The following is an 11,342-nucleotide window of genomic DNA, read 5'->3' on the forward strand; positions in this document are numbered from 1 at the left end:
AAGCATTATGTAAATGTTTCTTTCCTTTACCTTATTTTCTTCATCTTTATTTTTGTGTCCCTAGTACTGCACATATCAGATACTTATTTATTGATTAAGATACATAGAGCCATTTACTACCTCTGTACTAAATGGTTCTATCCTGTGGGACTTTTTGAGTTTTTAATGGCTGCTTTAAAAAAAAAAAAAACTTTTCTGTTTACTCACTCTTAGGCCATTATCAGTTGTCAAGGAAGTTGCTACTGTCATTGAGTCTTTTTGGCAGAAGTACTTTCCCACCCACCCACTGCATAAAACACAGAGGTAGGAACACGCACAAACACACACACATACACCCTTCTAATTCCTTATTCTTAGTGGCTATTGGCTAGGAAGCCATGCAACCAATCTTGTTAGAATTGTATTAAGAGAATTTATTCTTATTTGATATTGTGAATAGGGATTTGAAGGGATGTTGTTGAAGTACAGTGTGTTAGCTTTGTTGAATAGATTCTACATATTCTGCAAATATTTTGGCTCCTCAAATCAGCTTCTCAGATCCTTTTTGTTTGTTTGTTTGTTTACTTTAGTTATTAACCAGTTAGTTGAATTTGCTAGAAAGATGGCTTTGAAATTTTGTAATATTTTGTGAATTAATAATATCATTGTTGTGGGTATTGTTTCCTTAATCACAGATAGCTAATGTACCTCCATATCTATTCTATGTAATTTTTGTCCATGCCATTCTATAAATCCTACAATCATTAAAACTCAAAAAGTCTTACAGGCTGGGACCATTCAACATACAAATAAATAGTTCTTTGTACCTCAGTCATTCAGTCAATAAGCAAGCCCATGCAATTTCTGAGAGGTTCTAAGAATTACTTTTGTCTGTCCTCCTTTTTAGCAATAAGTTAAACTTTTCAAAATCTAGTAAAACATTGTTTTTTTTTTTAGAAGCAACTGTGAATGAGTTAGAAACTTTAATATAATAGGCCAATACCTACAGTTTAAAACAATAACAACAAAATATCTCACAGTGTAAACAATGATAGCAGGTACCCCCAAAGATTAACATCAAACAATTCTCAGTGATTTTAGGGAAAATCAATGTCAATACTTCTTGACCCTTTGGCAGAAAGAGCCTTTACAGACACCATTTATATGGGGGTTGGAGGAATTTGTTACTGATGTTTGCCCCATTATGTCTCCCAACAATTTCCTTTTTCAGATGGACCAGGACTTCAAGATCCATGTGAGAAAGACCAGATAGATGTGCTGGATGTTATGACAAATCAAGAACGAGAGGATGTTACAGCTAGTGCCCAGGTAGGAAGAAGCAATGCTTCAATATGTTTTCTTTGAGAGGCTTTCAGCGTATCCATGGGTCAGACCTTGTAGTGTAAATGATTGTATCTGAAATTTGGTTTCTCGAATAGATTAAACAGTTTACGTGTAATCTTTATTGGATTATCATTTAAAACATATGTCATTTGTTTCTAATGACTGTTGTTAAATTCTTAGGGATAACTTAGTATATAGGAGGATGAGAGTAGTTTGAAGGATGATTTACTACAGAGCTACATGGTCAGTAAATAAAATATTAAGATCTATTGCCCCTATCTCCTCCCACTTAAAAAATCAGCTTGGTATAATAGAAGGGAGTTTTAGGGTCAGAAGTCAGAAGCTCAAATCCTGATCCTGAATTTGTTGTGTGACCTTTCTAAACCTGTTTTCTCATCTGTATAGTGAGGTGGTAATAGTTGGTAATAATAAACTATATATCTTAAAAAGTTGGTACTAGCACAGCATTTTGCAAATCTCCAAGTATGAGCTTTTATTGGGATTTTATTGTCATCAGCAGACAAGTATGCCATTGTTTCTTTCAATCACAACCACAAAGATTCCATCTAGTGTTTTTCAGGTGACCTGTACTCAGAATGGCAAAGATAATAATTTAAAAAAAAAAAAGAATCCCTTTCTTAATGTCTTCATCTGTCCCTATTTCTCTCTTGATAAGGAATTTCTCATGGGCTCTCGTTTGTGGTTTTAAAGACTAAATTAAAGATTTAGTTCATCCTTATTATGTAGTTTTGGGGAAGAGAATTAATGATCTCAAAAAGCTACCTAGGAAGTCATCAGCATCACTTGCCATTTAATGAAAAAGAGTACCCTAAATGTTCTTTCTCACCAAAAAAGCCTTTGCTTTAGCCAAGACATCATTGTACTATTGCTGGACCCAGGGCCATGTGTAATAAGATACTCCAGATATGCTCCTTGCCTTCCTGAACTCACAGCTTTGATTACAGATACATGGGTCACATAATTTTTTATCTCTACTACATAACTGTTTTTAGGGGAACAGCTTTTGTAGTGCTTGTGGCTGGTTGGTGTCGTGGCAAAAAGAAAAAAATTTACTTATAAATAAGCTAGTAGATCTTTTTAAAAGGAACATAGAAAATATAGATAGGTGGCCATGGAAGACACTTATAAAAAGTTGCCACCCTCCTCCTCTCCAACAGGGCCTAAAAGAGTCCTATGTACTCCTCAGGATGATAGTATTATTCTATTAATGTTTAAACTAATAGTATGATTCAGTTAGTTCTAATAGTACTTCTGTTACTAATAGACTTGCAGACAGATTAATTTGCATCTCAGTATTGATGCAGAGCTTATCATTATTGGCCAGAAATAGGAGTGTCTGTTTTTATCAGATTAGAAACAAGGATAGAAGTGAGGAGAGTTCATGAGAACAAAACAAAAGAAAATGTGATTCCTCACTTTTAATTAAAATGGAGGTCAATTTCTAAAATGGAGTTATTCCTGTTTAAAAAAAAAAAAAAAAAAAAAAAAAAAAAGGAAGATACAGCTTTCCTATCTTTTTGCCTCCATACTGGGAAATGTGTTTTCTTAACTTGATGATGTAGTTAGCAAAGTGCCTTGGCCTTGGAGTCGGAACATCCAGATTCCATTCTCCGCAACGCAGTTATCTGGGTGACCTTGGACAAAACACTTAGCCTTTTTAATTCAGTGGCCCCATTTATAAAAACATGAGGGAGAGGGAAGGTTGGACTAGATTAGATTTGAATCTAGGAGTCTTCCTAGCCTTCTCTGAATCTATAAGTAACAACTTGAGTCAAGTCATTTCAGGTTTTGCTAGATAAATAAAATTATAGTGGCCAACTGAAAAGTCAGAAAACCAGTTGTAAAGCATGTTCGTAGTCATTTATTTATTTATTTTTGTTTCTTCTTGTTTTTCTCCCAGCATGCTTTACGGATGTTAGCTTTCAGACAAATCCATAAAGTACTAGGAATGGACCCTTTGCCACCACCCAAAAACCGAGTTGGTTCACGCAGCAAGAAACGGCGACGAGACGTCAGTGAGACAGTGGAAGGAGAGAGTGAAAGGAAGAAAGAGAGGAAGGAGGATAAAGATGATGACTGAGCACTTACAACTAAGATAATGTTCATATACAACTTGAATTTTATATGTACATACACATGTGTGCACATGTATTCCTCTACAAATGTGTGTATGTATATATAAATCGCTGTTTAGTCTATGACATTTGATAATTTTAGTATTTTCCCCTTGAATAACGTATTATAGATTTGTTTCTCAAATTGTGCTTAAATCATTTTAAAAATTGCATCATTCCAAGATTGCCTTTGGTCAATAGCCTCATTTCACATTGTCCCTTTCCACTTTTTCCCTCATTCCTGAGGAAACCCTCCCCACAGAAAAATAGATAGAAAGATACAGGCATATTTTTTAATTCTTATATTTCTTGAAAGCTTTAAAGATGTATTACAGCATGTTTAGAGGGAAATACCGGATATTGGTTTTGAACCTTAAAATCATTTCCTTTGGCTGTTCCATCCTCAAGCTAGAATGAATGTAGATTTGCCCATCTTGGGGTCTGGACAGCAGGAAGAGTAGTTTAGAAGAATCAGGGAGATCAGTTTGCTGTCCCAAAAGAGCAAAAAAAAAAAAAAAAAGAAAAAGACAAAAACAAAACAAACAAAAAACAAAAACAAACTTGTGACAGGTATAGAGCTTTGAGCCAAGAGTCATATAAGGCAAACAAAGCCAGTGAAGTATTAACATTTACTTCATGGGCATTTCTTGATCTTTATTCAATAAAGTCAACATAAAAAGGAAAACAACTGAAAAAAACCAACTTACCTGTTCCTCTTAACTTGTTAACATCTTCACAAGTTATAATGGTCTCTGTTATTGAACTTTGTAGGTGAGAATTTATGGGTTTCTCTTTTGAGAGCACTGAGTGTGTTTCATTAATAGCAGTGAAGATAAGAGATCAGTGTTATTCTATGAACAGGTTTGATGATTGAGTGAAAGAATATATAGTCAGGACTCACTTTAAAAATACCTGTTATTTACTTGAGAACCATTAACCATAGAAATTTTCCATATACCAATGAGTGCCTTCTAGAGAGAGGTGGCCGAGACTTACATAATGAACAACTTATTTTTAATTTTGATTTAAGGTGAGTTTTTCTTCTATTTTGTTCATTTTATTTATTTTGTACAAGCTTCAGTCTCATTTTTAAGATCATCCAATTCTGAAGCTTAGGCTTTTCTTGGTAACACCGCTCTGAAATGGAAAGGCTAGAGAATTCAGTACTTAATTAGGCAGCTACCCAGGAAGGCCTTTAAATACTTGTATGTGACAAAGTGTCCTTCTGACTTGGTGGAAAGTGGGAAGAAGACTGCAGGTGCTAGTATTGAGATGGAACTGAAGTAGCAAGGTCAGTGAACTGGGGAGGCCTGTAGCCCCACTCTAATCAGTTTAACCTCTTTCTTTGCAGAGAATTTCTCAATTGGTTGCCTTATGGCACTTACCAAGAAAAAGAACAAATTTTATTTTGACAGATGTGCTCTATGGTCACTTGAAACAATTTATTGTTTTATTTTTTAATGTCTTAAAAGGAGAGCCAATAATGGCTTTAATATTTGAATGTCTTTGTAGTGCTACCTGAAAATTTAAAAATGGAAAAAATAAAATGAAAATTATGCTTCCATTTTTTCTATAAGTTGTCCAGTCTTTTAATTGAAGATATTACATAGAAGAAAAAGTTCTATACCTACATATTATAAGTATGATTTATATAATATTGCTCTGATCAACATTATTTTTCAGTAATACCATTAATACATTATAACATTTGTGCTGAATCACATATTCTCTCTCTACATCTCTTTCTTGTTGACCTTATCTACTTCCAAAGGTTAAATGATTACCTCTATGAAACTGACTCTCTAATTTGCAATATCCAGCTTTATTCTCTTTTTTGAACTTTTGTTTATCACATCAACAACTACCTACTGTATATCACCACCTGGATACCTATTATCTCTCAAATTCTTCTTTTGCAAAATTGAATTTCTCATTTTCTTCTCTAATTCATCCCTTCTTCAAATCTCCCTGTTTCAAGTAAGGGAACTATAATCAAAACATCCAAATAAAAAATCTTGGAGTCATTTTTTACTCTTCTTTCTCTTGTCTCCACATTTAATTGTCAAATTCTATCAATTTTTCAAGTTAGACTCTTTTACTAATCACAAAGCCTCCACTGAAGTTCAGACCCTCATTTTTCCTAATTGGTCTCCCTGATTTTATTATTTCTCCTTTCCATCAGTGATAACACTACCAACATAAATAGTTTTCCATGATATTTGTCTGCTAAAAAACCTCAAATGGCTTCTCTTTTGCCACTTGGTATTTAATGTTTTTGCCTTCCTCAATCAGGTTCAAGCTTATTCTGCTTTATTTCACATTACTTGCCCATAATAACTAGTTTCCAGCTAAAACAAATTTCTAATTCTGAGTCACATGAACAACAAGATGGCAGACTAGACATTTTCTCTTATTCTCATAACTTCTCAAGCTCTCCAAAACAGAAATTATGTATCAATAATAAGCAACTTCAGCTGTTTCTATCGTCTAGAACATCCAGAATCTCAAAAAAGACGTTTTAAAAAGGCAACTATCCCAAACCCAGAAACTAACAGTGGTTGTGAACTTACTCTACATACTTCCTTGCCTCCCATGCTACCAGCAGCTAGGCTGTCCTAGCAGGCACAAAAACATGATTGAGGCTTACCTCAAAACCTGTTCCTGCAACCCAGTCCCTAATCTCTCTTTTTAAAGTTGTGAAGACGCAGGCTGAAAGCTGTGAAAGTTTTTTCAGGCCTTAACAACCAACTTGGCCACAGTCCTTCAAGAGGAAAAGCCAACTGAGGACTGCCACTCAGAAGCACCAGTTCTATAAAGAGTTAAATTGCTGAGATCAGGGAAAACAGACCAGAGAAGGAACATAAAGCGTGGGACAAGTCATCAACATAGGACACTATGCATATATGGGGCTGGCCCACATTCCACTAAGCATGAAGAAAGAGTACAAGAGTACAATACCTAGCTGGGGTCAGTTCCAACCACATAAGTCACTTGGCTTGGAACTTGTCAGTATGGAGCTTGGGAACCATAAATTGTCCAACGTGAGAGGAGTCTGAGACACTTTGAGATCCAGTCCCTAAGGGAATTACCATCATAGGGGAAGGAGTCAGGAAGTTAATGATGGGAGGGAAGACTTGAAAGTACCTAAGATTTTAGGAAGAAGAAAACCCAAAGATCTTGAACATGAACTGTAGTGTTCTTTTTCTTTTCTAAAATATAATGGTTCTCTGAGAGAAGGTTTCTCAGGGGGCTTCTGGAGGCAGCCTTAGTTTCAGTTCAAAGTAATAATCACCTCAAATGCAGTCAAGAATTAAAGTACAATCCTTTATTGTCTCTTCCAAAATAGCCCGGTTAATTTTCTTAGAGGCCTATCTCTCTCCTTCATTCCAAGAACTCTTTCAGCTTGTCTTTTGTTGCCTCCACCTCCCTCTGAATCTCTAGTTTTAAATCTCTCAACTGAATTCTGGCTCTGTCAATCTTTACTGACTGACTCCACTGACTCTAAGAGCTTCTTATATATGGTCTCTTAAAGGTGTGAACTCAAAGGTTGACTCCTCTGAGAGAGTGGGATTATGGAAGGTATAACTTTGTGTATCTCCTAGACTTGTGAACTCTAATGTGTGAGCTAATGTGTGAACTCTCAAAGATGTAAACTTAAGCATTATTTCTATCAATTCCAGTGAGTAAACACCTTGTTTCAAATCCTGGCTCATAACAATGAATAGATAAACAGGAAAAACAGTAACAACAGAAGGAAATATGGCCTCAAGACCTAGTAAATTAATTCAGGCATCTGAATATATATTGCAAAATAAAGGAAAATGATTCAACACTTCATGAGACAGAGAATTCTGTGAAATTTGAAAACATGGAACCACAACATCTTGTTACTGAGTGTTTTAAAAGGAAAAAACTAGAATTATGAGAGCAGAAATAATGAACAAAATAGTAAAACTTGACTCTGCGATAGCAAGACTTGTCAAAGAAACAAAAGGTAATGGATTGAGAATGCAAATAATAGAGATGAAGAACTGAGGAGAAACCAAAAAAAAAAAAAAATTAAATTAAATTAAATTAAAAGAAAATTTGCTCACTACATAAACAAAAGATACTATTCTCAAAGGCAGGATACATAGAGTCAATCTAAGGATCATAGATGTCCCAGGACATAAGAAGAGAAAACATCATAATGAAGGAAATGATAGAAAAGAATTGTTAGGAACTTCTGAAAATATAAAATTAAATTCCAATTGAAAAAATTCACAGCTTCTAGAAAAAAAAAGAAAACAAAACCACAAGACCACAAATTCCAAGACACATAGTGATTAAATTTATTTTTATTATTATATATTATTTTTCTCAATTTTATTTTATTTTTCCAAATACATGTAAAGATAGTTTTCAACATTCATTTTTTAAAGATTTTTGGGTTCCAAATTTTTTCTCCTTTTCTCTCTCCTCCCCAAGAGAGCAAACAATCCAATATAGGTTATACATTTTAATCATTTTATAATATTTCATAATCATTCAAATAAATCATTCATAATAATAATCATTTTAAACATATTTCCATATTTGTCATATTGTGAAAAAAATTAGAACAAGACAAGGGAAATGGTTTAACTTAACATTTCAATTCAGAAACAAGTTCTGCAAGCTATCAGGAGAACATACTTCAAATATAAAGGAAAGAACATTTGAATAATACAACTGTTCAGTACCCACTAGAAAAAGGAGGAATGAAATAATATGTTCTAAAAAGCAACAGAACTCAGGACACAGCCTAGGGTGACCTATCCTGAAAATCTGAGCTGAACTACATGGGACAGAAGGTGGACATTCAATAATAGAGAAGAATTTAAAATAATTTTAGAAAGAAAATCAGAATATAAGAGATTATTTGTTTCTTGAACATCCCAAATATCAGAAATGCAGGAGGAGTGAATAAATGTAGACAGTAATAGCAGCAAACAGACAACAAAAAAAATCACTATTTTTCTAAATGTATACAAGCAGACAGGGTAAAAGTGGAAATTTGGTAGAGGTAACAGCGCAGAAAGGAATAGGGGCCATTATAGATAATCTGGTGACATCCTGCCTACAGATGAGTGATGCTTTTGTGGGACTACATTATAACATGGGAAGGTAGGTGAAAAGGGGGATGAGAGCAAAGGACAGAGGAGAATATCATGTACTAAGGTTAAATCAAGAGTTAAAAATAAGGGAAAGTGATCTTTGTGGTCTCGAGAAGAGATGACAGGGCAGTGAGTGAGGTGGAGGGAAGAAAGATGGAAAAGAGGGAAAGGAAAGAGGTGTTACTTTGGAAGTATTCTGATAAATACTTCTTTGGATGAAGAGAGATGGTCTTTGAAGGGAAATGAGGATCTTAAATGGAGTGAGGGGTAAAGGGATGATTGAAACCCTTGGAGGCACCTAGTGGGAAGGCATAGATATCTGGAAATTTCCAAATAAATATAGAAAAGTCAGTAAGAGAGGTTATGTGATCCATATAAGATCATAGGAGAAACTCTTCCAAGAAAGGGTGTCCTCTGTGACACCTACAATATTTGGCATTGTTTTGAAAATAAGGCACAACAAATAAGGGAAATCCATAGGGGATTTCTTACAAGCATTGTCTTACAAGTCAGTAAATGCACCTACAGGGGTTTCACTAGAATAATTGCATTGTGAACTTTGCATGAAAAATACAGAAGAAAAAATAGAGAACAGATAATTTTAGAAGTCATAAATCAGAGAATAAGAGGTAAAAGATAAAGAGATTGAGAAATCTTTTGGGAAGGGGCACAAAAAATGAAATGTAAAAAACTAATGAATAGGATTAGTTGAAAGAAGAAGGGTGAATCTACAGGACTGAGAGGAAAACAGGGGAAAGAAATGTATAATTGTATTAAAGCAAGAGAGAAGAATTAATAGAAAAAACTCTAAAGAGAAAGGAATTAAAATGAGATCTTATAAAATAGCAAAGCTAAAAGAAATTATTTGATAATCTCAATAGATGCAGAAAACGATTTTTGACAAAAATACAGCATTCATTCCTATTAAAAACACTAGAGAGCACAGGGGTAAAGGGAGCTTTCCTTAAAAAATTAAGCAGTATCTATTAAAAAACCCACAGTAAGCATTATTTATAATTGAGAGAAGCTGGACACATTCCCAATAAGACTGGGGGTAAATTTGATGATAAGTTCTTTGACCATGAAATAAAGAATAATACAAAATGATTTTCACTCCTTCTACTTCTGCAGTGACAATGGCACCATGTTAGAAAAGAGAGCAGAGGCAGCTAAGAATCATAGTTTTTAGATAATCCATTAACTCAAACTTGGTTGTTGATACTCTAAATGTAATCTAATATTAAATCTAAAATAAACCTAAATCAATCTTAAAAAAAAAAAAAAGACTGGGGGTGAAACAAAGATGCCCATTATCACCACTATTATTCAACATTGTACTAGAAATGTTGGCTTTAGCAATAAGAAAAGAAAAAGAAAGGAAAGGAATTAGAATAGGCAATGAAGAAATAAAACTATCATTTTTTGCAGATGATATGATGATATACTTGGAGAATCCAAAAATTTATTGGAAACAATTCACACCTTCAGCAAAGTTGTAGGATATAAAATAAACCCACACAAATCATCAGCATTTCTATATATTACTGACAAAGCTCATCAGCAAGAGATAGAGAAATTCCATTTAAAATTACCATAGACAAAATAAAATACTCTGGATCTACCTGCCAAGATAAATCCAAGAACTATTTGAACACAATTACAAAGCATTTCTCACACAAATAAAATCAGATCTAAGCAATTGGGAAAATATAAATTGTTCATGGCTAGGCTAAGTTAATAGAATAAAAATGACAATTCTGTCTCAGTTGGTCTACTTAGTCAATGCTATGCCAATCAAACTGCCAAAACGTTACTTTATAAAACTAGAAAAAATAATACCAAAATTCACCTGAAGAACAAAAGGTCAAAAATATCAAGGGAATTAATTGGGAAAAAAAAAAAAAAAAAGATGGTGGCTTAGCAGTACCAAATCTAAAACTATATTACAAAGTAGCAGTAATCAAAAACTATTTGGTAGAAATACAGTGGTAAATCAGTGGAATAGATTAAATACACATGACAAAAAAAACCAAGGCCTATAGTAATCTAGTATTTAATAAACCTCCAAACTCCATCTTCTGGGATAAGAACTCACTATTTAACAAAAATTGCTGGGAAAACTGGAAAATAATATATCAGAAAATCAGCATAGACCTACATCTCATACCCCATATCAAAATAAGGTCAAAATGGATATACAATTTGGGCATAAGGGATGATACCATAAACAAATTAAGAGAACAAGGGATAATTTACCTATCAGATCTTAGGAGAAGGTAGGAATTTATGACCAAAGAAGAACTAAAGAACATTATGAAAAGCAAAATGGACAACTATGATTACATTAAATTAAAAAGTTTTTGCACAAAACCAACAGAAACAAGATTAAAAGAGAAATACAAAGCTGGAAAAAATCTTTACAGCCAGTATTTCTGATAAAAGTCTCATTCCTAAAAAAGAATGCACTTCATTCCTCAACTGATAGTCAAAGGATATGAACAATTTTCAGATAATTAAATTAAAGCCATTTATAGCTAACAATACTCTAAATCACTATTGATTAGAAAAATGCAAATGAAAACAACTCTAAGGTATCATCTCACATCTCTCAGATTGGCGAAGATGAGAGGAAAGAATGATAAATATTTGAGGGGATGTGGGAAAATTGGGACAAATAATGCATTGTTGGTGGAGTTGTCAAATGATTCAATCATTCTGGAGAACAATCTGGAGCTAAGTCCATACCCTT

General features: G+C 33.8%; 1 protein-coding gene across 6 annotated transcripts in view; it reads left to right on the forward strand.

Moving 5' to 3' along the window:
• The window catches only part of ZFR2 (zinc finger RNA binding protein 2), a 115,660-nt gene extending 110,626 nt beyond the window's left edge, over positions 1-5,034 (forward strand). For all 6 annotated transcript variants that reach the window (XM_051971950.1, XM_051971947.1, XM_051971946.1 and 3 more), the window contains 2 exons: positions 1,211-1,308; positions 3,245-5,034. In XM_051971950.1, the coding sequence (XP_051827910.1) occupies positions 1,211-1,308; positions 3,245-3,424 (278 nt within the window). In that variant the 3' untranslated portion in view covers positions 3,425-5,034. The remainder of the gene's footprint in view (positions 1-1,210; positions 1,309-3,244) is intronic.
• Positions 5,035-11,342: the final 6,308 nt, after the last annotated feature.

Source organism: Antechinus flavipes, chromosome 1, assembly GCF_016432865.1.
Source record: "Antechinus flavipes isolate AdamAnt ecotype Samford, QLD, Australia chromosome 1, AdamAnt_v2, whole genome shotgun sequence".
Lineage (NCBI taxonomy): Eukaryota > Metazoa > Chordata > Mammalia > Dasyuromorphia > Dasyuridae > Antechinus > Antechinus flavipes.